The 17,594-nt window shown below is 39.0% G+C and overlaps 1 protein-coding gene and 1 pseudogene across 2 annotated transcripts in view; both read right to left on the reverse strand.

Annotated features, from left to right (window-relative positions):
• METTL16 (methyltransferase 16, RNA N6-adenosine) overlaps positions 1-12,733 on the reverse strand; it is a 67,103-nt gene extending 54,370 nt beyond the window's left edge. For both annotated transcript variants that reach the window (XM_019650502.1, XM_019650501.1), the window contains exons 1-2: positions 12,610-12,733; positions 6,742-6,869 (exon numbers count right to left, since the gene is read on the reverse strand). In XM_019650502.1, coding sequence (XP_019506047.1) covers positions 6,742-6,869 — 128 coding nt within the window. In that variant the 5' untranslated portion in view covers positions 12,610-12,733. The remainder of the gene's footprint in view (positions 1-6,741; positions 6,870-12,609) is intronic.
• Positions 12,734-15,667: 2,934 nt separating this feature from the next.
• On the reverse strand, positions 15,668-16,090 carry LOC109386865 (acyl-coenzyme A thioesterase 13 pseudogene; annotated as a pseudogene).
• Positions 16,091-17,594: the final 1,504 nt, after the last annotated feature.

Here is a 17,594-nt window from a genome sequence, read left to right on the forward strand (position 1 = left end):
TGCCGTTAGTTGCCGGCGACTGTGTAGGCTGCAGCCCCTGCTGCAGTGGGTTGCCATGGGCGGTTACCGTGTGTAGCCAGCAGCCAGTGTGAGCGGCCGTCTAGAAGCTGGCGACTGATCTGCCTTGCCCAAGAAAAGCGCAATGATGGTGCCAACTTGGGCCAGTGAAGCAACGTCCTGCATAACTAGACTGAAGAACAAAACGACAGCAGCTTGTCTGTTCCCCTTCCCCCAATTCTCCAGCCCTGTTCCAATTCCCCAATAAAAATCTTTAAAAAATAATAATAATAAAATAAAATAAAAATTACTGGGGAAAAAAAAAAACACCAGTTACTGTCTGTCCCACCCCGAATGACTTGAAATGCTACCCTTATTCTACACTATAGTCTACATGGTGGGATCGTTTCTTACCTTGGAGTCAAGTTCTAACGTAAGCAGATAAAGTGAAAATCCAGTATGGTCAAAATTACAGTGCAAAATCTCTTTAATCATTCATAGTACTGGGAGATATTCACATTTTGAGAAACACACAGGGGTCAAGACTGATGAAGAAAGGAAGAAATACGCTGCCCACTCTGCCCTCCCCCTGGGAGGTATACCGTGGAGCAGGATGACAGGCAGCACCCATCCCACAATTTAATGTGCAATGGTTCTGCTGTTCAGACTTAAGTGCGTTTCCGAATGCCACTCTGTGCAGGATGACTGAGAGCCCATTCTTACTTCAACACTACTATACTAATATTTTAATTACTCTAACTTCACAATAAATGTAAATACCCATCTGGGAAAGTTTACACCCTTACACCTCTCCATCACCCACTACTCTTTTATAACATTTGCTCTGAACACCCTTTCTTTGAACTTTGGAAACATGATGTCACTTTTTCTCCCCAAAAAAACTTATAGGGATTTTGATTGGGGGAAGAATCAACATTTTAACTATACTGAATCTCCCCATTCAGAAACACAGTATGTCCCTAGATTTGTTCATATCTTCCCCAGGCCCCTGAGGGTAATTTTGTTGTTTCACCCACACAGATCTTGACATATTTTTTGCCAAGTTTCTGCCTATTTCGTTTTGCTATTGTGGATGGAATCTTTTATTGCAACTATATTTTCCAACTAGTATTTGGAAAACTATTAATTTTTATTTATTTTTATGTCTTATAGTTTTAAAATATTTAAATGCATATTTTATTCAGTAACCTTGTTTATTTGTTAGAAATTTTTTTAGATGATTCTCAAATGTTTTTTCAGGTAGACAATGAAGTCATCTGTAAAATACTATAATTTTCTTTTTCTTTCTAATATTTATAATCTAACAAATAAGGAAAGCAGTAGACTGAGCCAGAGACAGCATTGTGGCTAAGTCACTTCTTAGGGTTATAAGCCTGTGTAAGTTATTTGAGAAAAAAAAAAGTGCATTTTGTAGGTTAAAAAGTTCTAAATACATCATTAAATCAAACTCATTGACTATAGTATTTAAAACCTCTATCAGCAGTACTTAACCTTTGGGGTCAAAAAGCGAAGTTCTAAATTATAGGTTAAAGCTTTGAACACTATTCCTTAAGAAAAAAAATACACAAAAAGTATTGTTTATCTAATTGTCTTTGAAGCATTCATGGATCCTCTGGAAGTCCCTAAAGGCCACTGCTCTCTGTTTATTTTTGGTTACCAGTATTAACCAAATACTGTTTGGTATTAACCAAAATACTGTTTTTAGTATTAACAAAGAGACTCTTTGGTTAACAGTTAACAGTATTTCTCACCAAGTATTTCTACCTGGTTAGAAATACAAGGAAAAATGTCTTCCAATTATATCAAATGCTTTTTAAATGATAACTCTGTTATATTTTCCAAAATGCTAAAAGTCATAATTTTAAAATCTTCACTGAAAATTATTTCTTTTCTCAATATAAACAAGTAGCTTTTCCAATTTGATTCTTTTTTGCCTTCTATTTTACTTTTTCTGATTTGGAGGGAGCTCTCACTTGCGTAGTATTTTTGCCCATCCCTTTGTCATTTATCTGTAAGTTTTAGGTATACCATATATAAATGGCAAATAGATTTTATAGAGGAATTATTCTCATGTATTCAACTATTTATTGAATGTCTATTACTTGCCGGACATCTTTAATTCATTCAGAAATGTTGTGATAACAGATCTGTTTGGTGGGCTCTGAGTGATTTTTTTTAAAAAATATAAATCTTAAAAAACCTCAACCATCTTAAAAATTCCCCTCTGGTTCCTCAATGTCTGAGCAATCAAGTCCATTCCATGTCCATGCTATGAAAGGCTCTTTGTGACCTGTTCTGTTTTCTTTTCAGTCTTATCTTCTTTTATTCTCCAACCTGCTATCCTAAATTCCACTTCAGCCCCATCTACATGCAGTTCTCCAAACTTACCATGCCTTTCACAAAATTCTGTTCTCTGTACTTGAAATTCTTCCCCTGCTTCTATTCATCCTTCAGTGTCCAGTTCAAAGACCCAGGGCCTTCATTAACACTACCCCCACATCACTGCTGGGTCCCTCTTCTGACTTCTATTTTCAATTGCCTACAAAATACTCCACTTGAATATCCCACAGACTTCTCAGATTCCATATGCCTCAAGCTGAAAATCATCTCCCCCAAACCAGCTTATTCTCCCCTTGGTCCCTACGTCAGTAAACGGCACTAACCCTTATCCTTCCTCTTGCTATGTTGGAATCCCAAGCACCACACATGGCTCGTAACTTCTTAATTTCCACCAGGTCCTGCTAAATCTATCCATGAATTTCTCTCTAGTTCATCCAGATGAACTATCCCTACTGCCTCTACCTAGTCAGGCCACCAATATATCTAATCTGGATTATTGAAACCATTTCCTACTTACTTTCCTATGCTTCCAGTCTTAATTCCCCCTGCAATCCATGCTCCTCAATGCTCCTAGAATATATCTGTCTAAACACAATTCTGAACACGTTATTCCCCTGCTTTAAAATTTTAGCAGGTAAGGATAGGGATGGGTAACTCTGAGTACACAAGAACTCTCCGCACCATGTACTTAAGACAAATTCGAAACTCCTTACTGGGCCTTCTAAAGTGCTGCAAGCATAATCCTTCCCAGGCCCATCTCCTGTTCTTGTCTATCATATCCTAGGTGTGCTCAACTCTTCCGGTTCCCCTATTGCTCGGTGCTCTTTGCAAATGCTACTCCCTCTGCCCCTCTGCCTGGAATACTCTTCTTTCTACCTGGCTAACTCCTGCTCGTTCTTCAGAACACAACCAAGACACACTTCTGTTTCAAATGATTCTCTAAATCCCAAAGTCGGGACCAGATCTTGCTTCTATGGGATGCCACTGCACACCCCACAGATTTGGCCACGTTGAGCCAAACAAGGTTAACTGCTTGTTTATTTGTCCACTTCTCTTAATAGTATGTAAACTCCAAATATGGCAGTGACTATGTCTTTCTACTATTTGTCTTTCTTTCCCTATTTGTTTAATTTGTAGGCAAAACATACACGAAAAACTGGGCTAGATTCGGAGAGGAGTGAAAATTGGTGGAAGAAATGAAGCAGGGCCTGGTTGGCACCCCCATAGTAGAGGCCTCTCCGCATCCCTGGCCTCATCTTTCCTTGACCTATCTATAGCTTAACAATAGATCATCCTCCTGTGGTTTGAGCTCGGAATGTCCCCTGTCCAATCCAGTTCCGTTTTAGAAAATTACCGTGAAACTTATGATTAATACCCTCAGGCTTATTGATCACAATCTCTTATGTTCTAGCATTCTTTCCAGGCTAATCCCATCATTGTTCCTGGGTTCCTGACTCCACCAGAGAATCACACGTGGCCAGAGGGAAGGCTCCATGCAGACTATCACGTAGCCTCTGGAGGAATGCCCAGGTTTTCCCTGAAATACCGCAAGCTGGACTGAGAATGTTAAGGTAGTTTTTGGAGGTGTTAACCTGCTGCCTTCTCAGACCACCCAGTGCTCTGATAATAAATGCTTATTCTGTGACGCAACTCCTGTGTCGATCTATTGGCATATATCTATTAAGATATGCAGATAACCTGGCAGAAAGTAGTAATGATTTGAAACAACTTTCTGATAAAAGTGAAAGAAAAAAGTGCCAAAGCAGGACTGAATTTGAAGATCAAGAAAATAAAAATTACGACCACAGAATATACAACTTTGGCACTGACAATGAAGACACTGAAATTGGTAAAGATTTTGCTTACCTTGGTTCAGTCATCAATTCAAATGGAGACTACAGCCAGGAAATCAAGAGAAGGCTGAGACTTGGAAGGGCAGCAATGGAAGAATCAGGAAAGATCACCAAGAGCAAAGATGTGTCATTAGAGACCAAGGCTAAGGTCACCCACACCCTGTATTCCCAATTACTATGTAGGGATGTGAAAGTTGGACAGTGAAGAAGACTGACAGGAAAAAGAAAAACGGATTCATTTGAAATATGGCGCTGGAGGAGAGCTCTAAGGACTCCGGACCACCAGAAAGATGAAATCGTGGGTCCAAGAGCAAAGTAAGCCTGAAACATCGCTGGAGGCAAAAATGACAAAACTGAAGCTGCCCTACTTCGGGTACACCATGAAAAGGCAGGGTTCTTTGTCACAGGTTCCTCTGAGAATCTGATAAAAACTAAGGATCATCTTCCAGAAAAATGAACGTAAATGTACTTTTATATGATTTCTATGGGGCCGGCCGAGTGGCTCGGTTGGTTAAAAGAGCAAGCTCTGAGCCACAGGGCCGCTGGTTCGATTCCCACATGGGCCAGTGAGCTGCGCCCGAGCTGATCTGCCATTGAGCTGCCAACAGGTGGCGGGATGGCTCAGCTGGTGAGAGCAAGTGCTCCTAACAACAAGGTTTCCGGTTCGCCTCCAGCATGAGATGGTGGCTACGCCCACCTGCGACTAAGATTGAACACAGCACCTTGAGCAGAGCAGCAAGCTGCCGACGGCAGCCAGATGGCGACTGGACTTGGAGCTGAGCTAGCTGCGCCCTCCACAACTCAGGTGGAAGGACAACAACTTGGCTGGTCCCCTTTCCTAATTCCCCAATAAAATCTTAAAAAATAAAAATAAAAATTTTATATGATTTCTAGAGTATTTTGGTCCTCAGGTTAAGTCCTGTCCCAGGGCCTCTATTTCTAAAGCCATAAGGAGACTGCTAGGAGGAAGGAAGAGGTCTCCCCTGTGATCTTATTATTCCTTACCTTCCCTCTTCTCCGCAAATCCTGCTCCTCCTCCTCCCCAAAGTTAAATCACCCCACCTTTCCCCAGGCAGGCTTGGTATCAAACATTTCCTTCTCAAGGGTACATCACACACATCAGTTATTCCCATACCATTATCATAATCTTGCCATTTCCTGAAGCACTCATACTATTCTTTTATTTATTTATTTATTTATTTATTTATTTATTTATTTATCAATGACAGTTGACATTCAATATCATATTAGCTTCAAGTGTACAGCATAGTGGTTACACATTTATATAATTTACAAAGTGATCCCCCCATAAGTCTAGTACCTCCATGGCACTATACAGTTATTACAATTTATTGACTATATTCTGTATGCTGTACTTTACATCCCCATGACTATTCTGTAACACCAATTTGTAATTCTTAATTCCTTCACATTTTCACTCTGCCCCAACCCCCCTCCCATCTAGTAACCATCAGTCTGCTCTTTGTATCTATGAGTCTGTTTTGATTGTTCATTTATTTTGCTCTTTAGCGTCCACATATAAGTGAGATCATATAGTATTTATCTTTCTCTGTCTGACTTACTTCACTTAGCATAATATCCTCTAGGTCCATCTATGTTGTCATAAATGGTAAAATTTCATTATTTTTATGGCTGAGTAATATGCCAGTGTGTGTGTGTGTGTGTGTGTGTGTGTGTGTGTGTGTACATGTATATACAGAGTCAAACAATTAAGTTCGTGAACTTTCCACTGTGCGCTTATACAGTGGAAAGTTCACGAACTTAATTGTCCATGTATCTTTTTGAATTAGTTTTTTGGATTTTTTTCGGATAAATACCCAGAAGTGAAATTGCTGGGCTATAAGGTAGTTCTATTTTTAATTTTTGTGGAACCTGCATACTGTTTTATTTTCTTAATTGGGGGGTGCATGGGAATCAAACCATTTTATTGAGGGCCTTTGGGGAAGGGTTGAAGAGCTAGGAAGACAATGAGATCCACTATCGTTGGCCCAGCTGGGATATCTCCAGCTTCATAGTCACCAAAAGCTTATTTTCTTAATTTCTAAAAATCAACTTTTTAATTTAAATGTAGTAAAATCCTAATTAATAATATCGGTGAAATCACAGTTTTGATATCATGGTTATTATTTTCCTACCTCACATCAAAATAACCAATACACTTGAAAAAAGGACTTTAGACCCTCACCAGCCACCACATCTTAGAGGACAACCCTAAGGTTTCTGCAGTTCCTTTGGGATCTCTGGGTGAGCAATAATTTGGACACTGAGAGGGTTTTTTTAAGCCAAGGAAACTTAAAAACATTTGGTCCAATCCTCTCATTTCGTAGAATCAAAAGCTGAAACCCAGGACAGGTTAAAAGATTTGCCCAAGGTCAGATGAGACGTTTAATGACATGTCTAGGATCAGTATTCAGGTCTACTGTCAGTCCAGCACCCTTTCCACTACACTGTATCCATTCAGATTACACTAGAATAATACAGTATCAAGAATTCTTCATCTGTTACCTACCTCACTCTTCCATTCAGATTTATCTGAATATGCTGCTTAAAATCTGGATATTTGGATGCCAGATATGCAAAGTCAGGAGGTTTGTCCTTGTATCTATTTCTTGCATGCATTGATTTACTCAGAGCCATCTTTAAAAAGAAAAAAAAAATCCGGCATTTTAAGTTTAAAAAAAAACATTAATGGGGAAAAGCTGTGGTTTTCAAGTCAACAGTTACAGCCAACACATCCTTGCCAATCAAGTGAGAAAATAGAAGTTATATTTTTAAAATGTATACAACAAATAAGCATATGAAAAGATGCTCACCATCATTTGCCATTGGAGAAATGTAAATCAAAACCACAGTAAGATATCACTTCTACCCATTAGGATGGCTATTATTTAAAATTTTTTTAAAGAAAATAACAAGTGTTAGAGAGCATATGAAGAAACCGGAGCCCTTGTGCAATACAGGTAGAAATGTGTAATGGTACTACCACTGTGGAAAACAGTTTTAGTGGTCCTTGAAAAAGTTAAAACATAGAATTACCATATGATCCAGCATTTTCACTAAGTACTGGAAGAACTGAAAGCAGGGATTCAAACAGATACTTGCATACCAATGTTCATAGCATCACTATTCACAAGAGCCAAACGGTGGAAACAACCCTAAGTATCCATAAACAGATGAATAGATAAACAGAATGTGGTATACACATACAATGGAATATTGTTCAGCCATAAAAAGAAATAAACTGATACATGCTACAACATGGACAAACCTTAAAAACACACCATGGGAAATAAGCCTCACACAAAAGGAATATTGTATTGTCCCACTTATATGAGGTACCAAGACTAGGCAAAGTCATCCAGATAGTAGAATAGAGGTTACTAGGGGTTGGGAGGAGGGAACAATGATGAGTTATTCTTTAATGGGTACATAGTTTCTGTTTAGGATAAAACACTTCTAGAAATAGTGGTGATGGTTGTACAACATTGTGAATATACTTAATATCATTGAATGGTACACTTAAAAATGGTTAAAATGATAAATTTTATGTTATGTGTATTTTACCACAGTAAAAAAAAAATGTACATAATACATGATGATTTTTTTTTTTTAACCAACGGAAGAAAACTGGGAAGTATTCCTTTAAAAGTACCAAAGTAGCTGAAGGTGTAGCCAAGAATCTTATAATCTACAGCTAAGAATATTATAATCAGAGGTTAGTTTTTACAGTGGCCTTGCATGGATTGAATATTTGGTAGTATACCATAAAATCACTAAGTTTTCAAAAAATATCTTCTATTCCAATTTCCTTTATAAATCTGTTTTGTCATTCCTAAGTGGCTTAAACCAAATGAAAACAAACTTAATTTTGTCTTCTTCCAGATTACAAAGAAGAAAAAAGTTAATGCATTTATAGAAATAAAAACTAGAAGACAAGCCACTGTAGTGGTTTAGTAAATCTTTAAGTCGTTGGTAATTTTTTTTTAAATTTTTTATTTCTAGGGATGGGGTAGGGTTAGGGGTTAGGGGCTAGGGTTAGGTTTAGGGACAAGGATTAGGGGTTAAGGTTAGGTTTAGGTTCTAAGTCGTTGGTAATTTAAAAATATTTTAGTGTACTATATATCTCTGGGTGGTAGGTGATTTTTATTTTATTCTGTATACCATTCTGCATTTTCCACTTTTTTAATAATGAGCATTCATCTAAATAGCAGTAAGTCAGAAACCTAGGGGTCACCTGATCGTTCTCTTTCCCTCTCATATCCCAAGAAGTCAACAGTCATGTGGACTTAATCTGCTAAATCCCTCTCAAATCCATCTATTTTTCCCTATCTCCACTAATGTAAGCCCAGTACAAGATACCTAGACTACCACAACAGCCTCTCAATTGGTCTCCCTGAATCCCTTTTATTCTCTCCACTTCTTTTTCCACCTTGCAGTGATCATTTTTAAACACAAATCTCATTGTGTCCTCCGCCTTATGCCCACTTGCTCAAAACCTCACTCATAGGATAAAAACAAAAACCTTTCTTCAGCATACATACATATAAGGCCCAGCATGGTGTGGGCTCACCTATTTCTTCACCATCAGCTTAAGTCACACCCCTCTAGCTCATTTTTCTGTCCTTCCAATCTGGCAATAGGATCTTTACACATGTTACTCCTTTTGTCTATATAATGTTCTTTCCTCCCTCTCTTCACCTGAGGCATTCCTGCTCATCCTTACTACCACAGTTCAAGCATCTCTTCTTCAGGAAGGTCTTTCCTTCCCTAATCTCCCCGGTTGAGACACATCCCCTATTATAGTTTCCTAGCAACAAGCACCTTTCCTTCGCAGGCTTTGTTAAAAATGTAACCTTACATAGTAATAAATAGTAATAAATCTCTTAACAGTCTATTTCAGAAGGTTCTTTTTGACAGCTTTCGGCACTGGAAATTTAACAACCATTTTCAAAAAAGAATTGTTGTCTTCACCCCAGATCTTTCCAAATCATATATCCAACTGCCCACCAGACTTCTCACTTGAATGGCTCAAAAGTACTTCATCCACAACATGTCTAAAATTAAATAATTTCTACCCACCCCAAAATGGTCCTCTATGAATCTTCCCTATTTCACTGAGTGACACCACTATCTTTCTATGGCACACAACCCAAACTCTTGAGCATCTTCTCCACTCCACCTTCCCCATTCCAGACACACCCTGTCCTAAATATTCTCTATCTCCTAATTATTTCTTGACTCTATCTACTTTTTACCCTTCACAACTCCCCCCCCGCCCCGATTATTATCATCTCTTTCTTGGGTTACTATAATAGCCTCTAACTGATCTCTATAACCACTCTTACTACTGGCAATCCACTTTTCACCCAGCAGACAAATCTTCCCTCCCCCATCACACGCAAATTTGAACATTCCTAGTTAAATCCCTTCAGTGGCTTCCTAAAGCTATTAGGTTGATAAAGTCCAAAATTATTGTCAAGGCAAACATAATCTAGACCCTGCCCATCCCTCTAAATTCATTTGTTGCCATTTTTCCCTCCTTGCACTGTTCCAGACATACAGGTCTTCTCTCATTCTCTGTTGCATCATGGTTGGCCCCACCATCACACTGTGAAAGCCCTTCATATCATTCCCTAGCATCCTTTTCTCTGGTAGGCTTTCTCTGACACCACATATTCAATTAGATGCCCACTCTATATGCTCTCAAAGCTTTCTGTACTTTCCCCTCAGACACCTTTGGTTTACATTTGTCACACACACACACCAGGCTGCAACCATGTCCATCTTATTCTTCACTGTACCCCCCAGCAACTGGAATACAATAAATATTTGTTGAGTTAATGGATAATTCAGAATTTGGGGGAATTAATAGTCACTTGGAAGTTGTTCAGCACATTACTACCTTTTGGCCCTCACATTATTGCAGAAACTCACTACATATAAGTTTTAATTTCCTAACATTAACGTACCGTTTACAGACCATCAGGAAAGAAGTGAGCATAAAACCAGGACAGGTCCCAATCCCCAAGAAAAAGTTGAAAAGGAAAATGCTTTCCTTTCCTGTGATTCTGGCAAGCAACAAAAAGAAAGAAAGGTACTCTAACAGTAATTTCAAGGGATACTGGTATGTTAGGGCTCTGCAACATACTAAAATTTGAAAGACAACATAGCTGACATCAATGCACATACATCAACACTCTAAATATACGCAGAACAAACTAAATTACAGATATGTGTCAACAAAAGCAAATCCAAACCTACAGAAAAGTTTTATAAGAGTTTATTTGAGCCAAGTTTTTTGAGGACATGCCCGGAAGCAAGATCTCAATGGATTGAACAAATGGTCTGGAGAATGGCAGTTTTGCAGTTCCTTATCTGCATTTAGAATCAAAGGAGAAAACATAAGGAAGGTACATGAAGTCCACTGGTGGTAGATTAAGGAGGCAGAAGAAAGCAGAGCAGGGAAATCTCTAGGATTGGATAAAAAGCAAAATGGAGAGACACATACTTCTTTTACATTGGTGGGTACAGGATAGTTAATAATTAACATTTACAGTACAGAGATGGCATTTGGGGAACAAGATAACAATGAGGGATTCTGTGGTCTCATGCTATGGTGCCTACGGTTGTGCCTTTGAGGTGTCTAGAAAAGAATATTACTCTGAGATTTCAAAGTATGTTATCTTAAATGCGTAAGAGCAATGGACAGGGCTCGCTTAAAAGGTAAAGACTGACCTTTGCTAAGAAAGCTATAGGCCTGGTACGTGACTACCCGCTATGACCTGTCCCATTGGAATTTGTGATCAGACTATCCTGTATGGTTATTTTCCGTCACTGAGCTTGTCAGGCCTGCCAACGCGGCCCCTCCTGAGCTTGTCAGGTTTATTACATACACCCTTTTTCATTCACATATGGCAGATTCAGTTCATTTCCTACATTACTCAACCTTTCTGGTCAGAACAGATAAAATGTGTCAATAAAGCCAGTTCTTTGCGAACCAAGCTCCTAATGTAGGTAATGGGTTTTTAAATCTATCCCATTCCTCAGAATTTAACTGTGTGTCAACTCTTACCTGTCATCAGCATTGTCACTTCCTTCTTGCTAACCCAATTTACTTTTCTCTTCCTTGCATATTCCGCTCTAGCTACACGGACCTCCTTGTTATTTCTCTTGTCAATTCTGGTATACTCCTGTCTCAGGACTTTTGTAATTGATGTCTGGTCTGCATAGACTGCTCTTCCCCTAGAAATACACACATATAAGGTACCCTGGCCTTGTTCAGGTCTCTGAATCAAATGTCACCTTCTCATTGATGCCTTTCCTGAGTACCTATACTTTAAAATGCAATGACTGAACACACTTCATGTTTCCCTTACTAGCTTAAGTCTTCTACATAGAACTTACTCATTTGACATTCCATATATTTTACTTTTTTTAAAAAATTTTCCTGCCAGTAAGCTTCATGAGGGAAAATATTTTGTCTATTTGTTCACTGTGATTTTTCAGCACCTAAATTAGGTCCTGTAGGCACTCAAGAAGTATTTGTTGACAGAAAGCACGATGGAGTTCTTTTCACTATCCAGGCCACTGAAACACAGCACCCTCATTCTTGGTGAACAGTCCCCTCTTGATTTCCAAAGAGGCTCAGCCCGAGGGTTGGGACTTTTTTTTTTTTTTCTGGTTACCCGAGTCAGTCCAAAAAGCCAAAACAGTAGAACCTTGAAGCTACTGTTACCTTGGTTTCTCTTGACATTTAAATAATCCTCTTCAATTACCACTTACCTTAACACAACATATTCTAAATTCCGCTTTCAGAACTTCGAATTCCTTCTGCACAGATTTCTCCCATTTCAATCCCAATCTCTGTTTTTTTTTTGTTTGCTTGTTTGATTGTTTTTCTATCATTCCCTTGCCTCATAAATCCTACTTTTTCTTCCAGCGCCGCCAATGCCAGTTTTCCATCTGTTCCACTACTTCCACACATTCCTCTTACCTACTCAGTTTGTCTTCCGGCCTCAATTTCTGACCCCTCTAAACCTCCTCAGCCCTGGGGGGTCTTTCCTACTTCAAGCCTAGTCTCCATTATATTCGCCAACTCCTCCTACCCACCCTACCATCACTCCCGCGCGCGCGCGCGCGCGCGCACACACACACCCACACACCCACACACACATCGGGTGTCTCTCTGTAGACCCCGAAGTCATCACTCCCCGCTCACACACACACACACACACACACACACACAACACACATCGGGTGTCTCTCTATAGACCCCGAAGTCAGCACCTCATGGGCCCAGAACCCGAGAATGAGGAAACTGGGTGATACATGCGTTAAGTGAACTCGCAACCCACATGAAAAATATTAAGGGACTCACCTCTGAGGTCCAAGTTCCCGCCTGACGACCAGTCTGGAGTGGGCCTCTAAACCCAGTGTCTTAAGCCAACCTCGGTGCTAAGCTCCTAGAAACGCAAATGTTACGCTCCCAGCGCGCCGCCATCTTCGGCAGCCATCCAGCCTTGTGATTGGACGAGTAACTCTCGCGCGATCTGTACAGATTCTGAAGAAAGAAGAACCTGTCGCGAGACTGGAGTTTGCGGCTCCTTCTGACAGAGGGAGTTGGCTTGGTAGCAAGCAGAGTCCTTTTCGTGAAGGCACTTGTATTAGCATCTGCTAGGTAACTTGTTTTTTTTTTTTTTAATGTAGATTTTTAAAAAGGTAGCTTTCTGGGCCCCACTCCACACTTACTAAATCACAGTCTCTAGGATTGGGCGGAAATTTTGAGGATGGTGTGGGACCGGGGAGAGAGGGCTTTTGGATTTGATGGCGGGCATTTAATGTTTATTGTGCAACAGGTCTCTCTTCATGCTATGTGTCATTGAAACATCACAGATAAACTGTGAGGTGAGAAAGAGTAGTCTCATTTACAGAGGAAGAACTGGGGATCAGAAATATTAAGTCGTTTGTTCAAGATCTTACACCCAGATGACATCAAATCTATGATTTTTGTATTTCCTCACTTGCCTCTTGAGCTGGAAGCGCTATTAAATGTGCTTCATTTTTCTTTTCAACTCGGTTATACTAATTTTTACCCCTTGGTAAGTAGAGTGACCATTAATCTCCCCATTTACAACTGAGAGAAACAGGTAAATTACTTTCAAAATATATACAGTTAGTAACAAAACTAGGGCTAAAGTCTGAGCCTGTGGACCCCCACCTAGTACCTCTTTCCATTAAAAAAAGAAAGAAAGAGAGAAAAGAAACTTGCCTAGGTCCTAGTAATTAATGTGAGAACTTCTGGCCAACTATTGCCATAAAATTGAGAGATAGGTACTAAGGAATGGAGACTTCAGCTTTATGAAGAACTGAGTTTACCAGCAGGTGCCCAGCGCCTAAGGAAAAGGAGGTGTTTTTTTCATTATCTATTGTGTAACAAACCACCCCACAATGTATAGTTTAAAACACGCCAGTCTGGGATGGGATTAGCCCCCCACCCCCACCCCCACTGTCCCCACGGCGCCGTTCTCTGTGTTTGCTATTGGTGGTAACATCAACTGGGGGCTGGTTCAGCTGGAATGACTTGGCCACTCTCTCCATGTAGACTCAGACACTCTCCTCCATGTGGTCTTTCCACATAATCTCTTGAGCAGAGTAGCCATGCTTGTTACATGGTGGCTCAGGGCTCCCAAAAAGGCAAAAGTGGAAGCTGCTAGGCCTTTTTAAGGCTTAGGTGCAGAACTGGTGTTTTCACCACATTCTGTTTATTAAAGCAAGTCGAAGGGTCAGCCCAGAATCAAAAAGAGGGGACTATGCTAGGGTACCCTCCAGTACTAGAAGGTATGGTTCACTGGGTCTACCATTGTGGATGAACAGCACAGAAAGCGTTCTGTCTTTAGTTGGTAGTGACTTTGGTACTGGTTATTTTTACAGCATTTGGTGCTTTCTAATGGAAAGGTAAAAGAGAAAATGGCCTTGTGGGCATGACTAGTAGGGTTGAATGTGGACTGTATTTAAAATGTTGGTGAATTTCTCTGTCAGCTCCGAACAGATCCAACTCCCCTTTGGGTTGAACCAGAGAAACCCTAACTCTGCAGCCAGGGAACCTGGTCTTTAATCCTAACCCTACCACTTACTAACCCTGTGATTATGAAGTTTATTTAAACTATTCAAGCCTCGGTTTGCTCAATGTTGCAAAACTGGATAGCTATCTCATAAAGTTGTGGTGAGAATTAAATCAGGTAATGCATGTACAACACTTAGCATAGTTTCTGATTCATAGTAAGCTATTATTATTATTATTATTATTATTATTATTATTATTATTATTACTAGTATAATTCCTTGTAACTTCTCTGGTCACTTTCCATTTTTGAAAAATTATTTCATAAAGATAAAACATCTCCCATCTTAACAAAAATAAAAAATAAATAAAAATACAGATAAAACATGTTCATTATAGTAAAGTTGTAAAAAAAAAATTAAGTAATTCAGGAAAGTATGAAAAGAATAAAAAATTATCTAAAATCTCACCACCTAGTCAATCACCATCAAATTTTGGTAACCTTACTTCTAGACTTCTAGATATTCATAAGGATATAGTACTAAATAGTTTTTATAGAAATATTTTATATATTTTTACTCAAATATAAGTCTTGGAGGCTCTACTTCAGTTAATATAGTTCTATATAATCTTTTGTGATGGATGCATAGTATTCCATTGTATGGATGTGCCACAATTTTTAAACTAATTTCCCTACAGGTGGACATAGGTTGGTCTGCCCCTAAAATTGTGGTACAATGATAAATACATCTTCTTTAATTTTTTTTTTAAGATCTGCATGGATTTATTCTAGGTACTAGAAAAGGGGCTAACAATATGCTCCCCCCAATATAAAATATGCCAGAAAAATTATCAGAGAAAAGCACCACACCCATTGGACTATTTTCTATATCACATCAATGTGCTTTGCCTCCAAATTTCTTAACTATTTTAAGCCACATGGCTTAATCTGTTTCCGAATATGGGCTATGGTCCATCTATTTTGAAGTTCCATAGTCTTTAAAAAAAAAATGTAGATGGCATTTTAGAACTGAGAAGTACCTAAAATTCATTAAGGATCAACCATTAGTTTATATTTTTCCTTTAGTTTAAATTAATATTTAGAGTTCAGCTTTAAGGTAATATTATCGCAAAATGGCCCAACTAGCTTCTTTGCTTTACCTAAGTTTTCAAAACACTTTGAGCTAAGAATTTTTTTCATCCAAGTATCATACATAGGATTAAAAACTAAAACTGAAGAAGCTTAAAATGAAAAAATAAATACACCCCCATCCTATACCCCACTTGAACTCCATGTCCTTTTCTCCAAAGTATTTCTTAGCTACTTTCTGGTTGTGCTAATTTATTTTGAAAATTACATTTGTTCACTTCAGATTTATACTTGATATTCCTTGTTGGGTTTCTTTAAGTCATATTGCTGCCCTCTCAAGTTTCCCAGCTGTTTTGTGTGTCTGCCTTGTGCTTCTGATTTTCCTGTGGCTTTGTTGGTCAGATCCACAGAGGCAAATACAAGTGTTTTTCCTTGCTTCAGAATCTGTGCTGTAATCACTATATCTTTCTCCTATTTTAGCAGGAGAAATGTACGTTGTTTTCATACTGACACTGACGCCAGGTGCTCCCCTTTCTGTGCAGATCAGAGCCATTGTTGATATGCTATCCGCTAAGGTGGCTATCAACCTCCCATGGAGAGTGTCAGCTTGTTGGTATGCTCCTCTTCTACTTTCAGTTTACAAAACACTTTCCCAGGAGCAGCAGAGACAAGAGTCACCCGCTCCACAGCCACACCTATCGCCCTCATAGGGTGGAGCGTATTTCCCCACTGGGCAGTTGATGTGGGAGTACTGAGGCAGCCTTTAGTTTGTTGTTTTTTTTTCTACATAAAATGAAAATTGTCTAGAGACTCCACAAGATAGATTAATAAGAGATTCAACATCTGGCAGTTGGCAGGCTGGTTAAACGGCAGTTGAACTACTGCCAGTGGGCCAAATCTGGCCACACCTATTTATTTATATGTTGTTTATGGCCGTTATCACAATACAACAGCAGAGGTGAGTAGTGGCAAAAGAGACCATATAGCCCACAAAGCTGAAAATATTTACTATCTAGCCCTTTACAGAAAAAGTTTGCCAATCTCCCGGTCTAGGGAACCTAATCTGTATGTCTGCTTCACATTATTTCTCACCCTCAAGTAGGATAGTCTGGGTTTATTCACATGGCAGCAACATTCCAAGAAAGCTATAAGGTAAACTACAATATCTCTTAAGGCCTGTGCCAACCCAAATACAAGGAGTGGGGATGTGGACTTCACCCCTGGGAGGAAGGAACAGCAAAGAATCTGGTCAATTGTAGCCCACCATAGCGAGTATAAATTGCCTTTTTGAAGGCTCATGTAGCTACATATATAAATTCAAAATTGCCAATCCTATAATATTTGTGAAAGGAAAAAACTGATGACAGTGATTGCTTCTGGAGTGAAGACCTGATGATTGGGAAGCGGGAGTATGAAGACTTGCTTTTCAATATAATTGATGTAGTAACTTGAATTTTGTACTAAGGATATATTGAAAAGTAAATAAATGTGTATATATTCTCCTAAACAGCAATTCCACTTTTAAGTTATATCCCAGAGAAATGCATATTTACAGTGATGTTGAGGTAGGTACACTGATGTTCATTGTCACATTGTTTATAAAGAGGAAAAAAGGGAACAATGTAAATATCCCTCAGTAGGGGAGTGAGTAAACAAATTACGATACATTATTATGGAATGCTATATAGCTGTTAAAAATAAATAAATCTATATCTACTGACATGGAAAATCTCCAAGATACAGAATAAGGTAAAAGGAAACTGTGAAACAGTGGGTTTAGTTTGATACCATTTATATAAAGCAAAAACAAAATACCTATTTCAATATAAAAAATATAAACATATAAAAGTAGCTATAGGAAAAGATCTGAAAAGGAAAACCCTAAACTGATAAGTGGTTACTTTGGGGAAACTGAATTGGAATGTTAGAGGTAGGGCATGAAAGTTTTAATTTTTTCTGTATCATTTAAGTGTTTTAAAATGACAATGAATTAATATACATTTATATAATTTGAAAATAGATTTAAAATAATAAAAATAAAAAAGGAAGATTAAATCAGGTTTGTCAAGAAACCACAGCCTGGGCTGGCCAAGTGGCGCATTGGTTAAGAGCTGGCTTGGGACGCCAGAGGGCCCAGGTTCGGATCCTACATATGAGGGCCAGTGACACTGCCCTCTACAGCTAAGATGCTGAACAACAGCTCAACCTGGAG

Source organism: Hipposideros armiger, unplaced genomic scaffold (genome assembly GCF_001890085.2).
Source record: "Hipposideros armiger isolate ML-2016 unplaced genomic scaffold, ASM189008v1 scaffold_141, whole genome shotgun sequence".
NCBI lineage: Eukaryota > Metazoa > Chordata > Mammalia > Chiroptera > Hipposideridae > Hipposideros > Hipposideros armiger.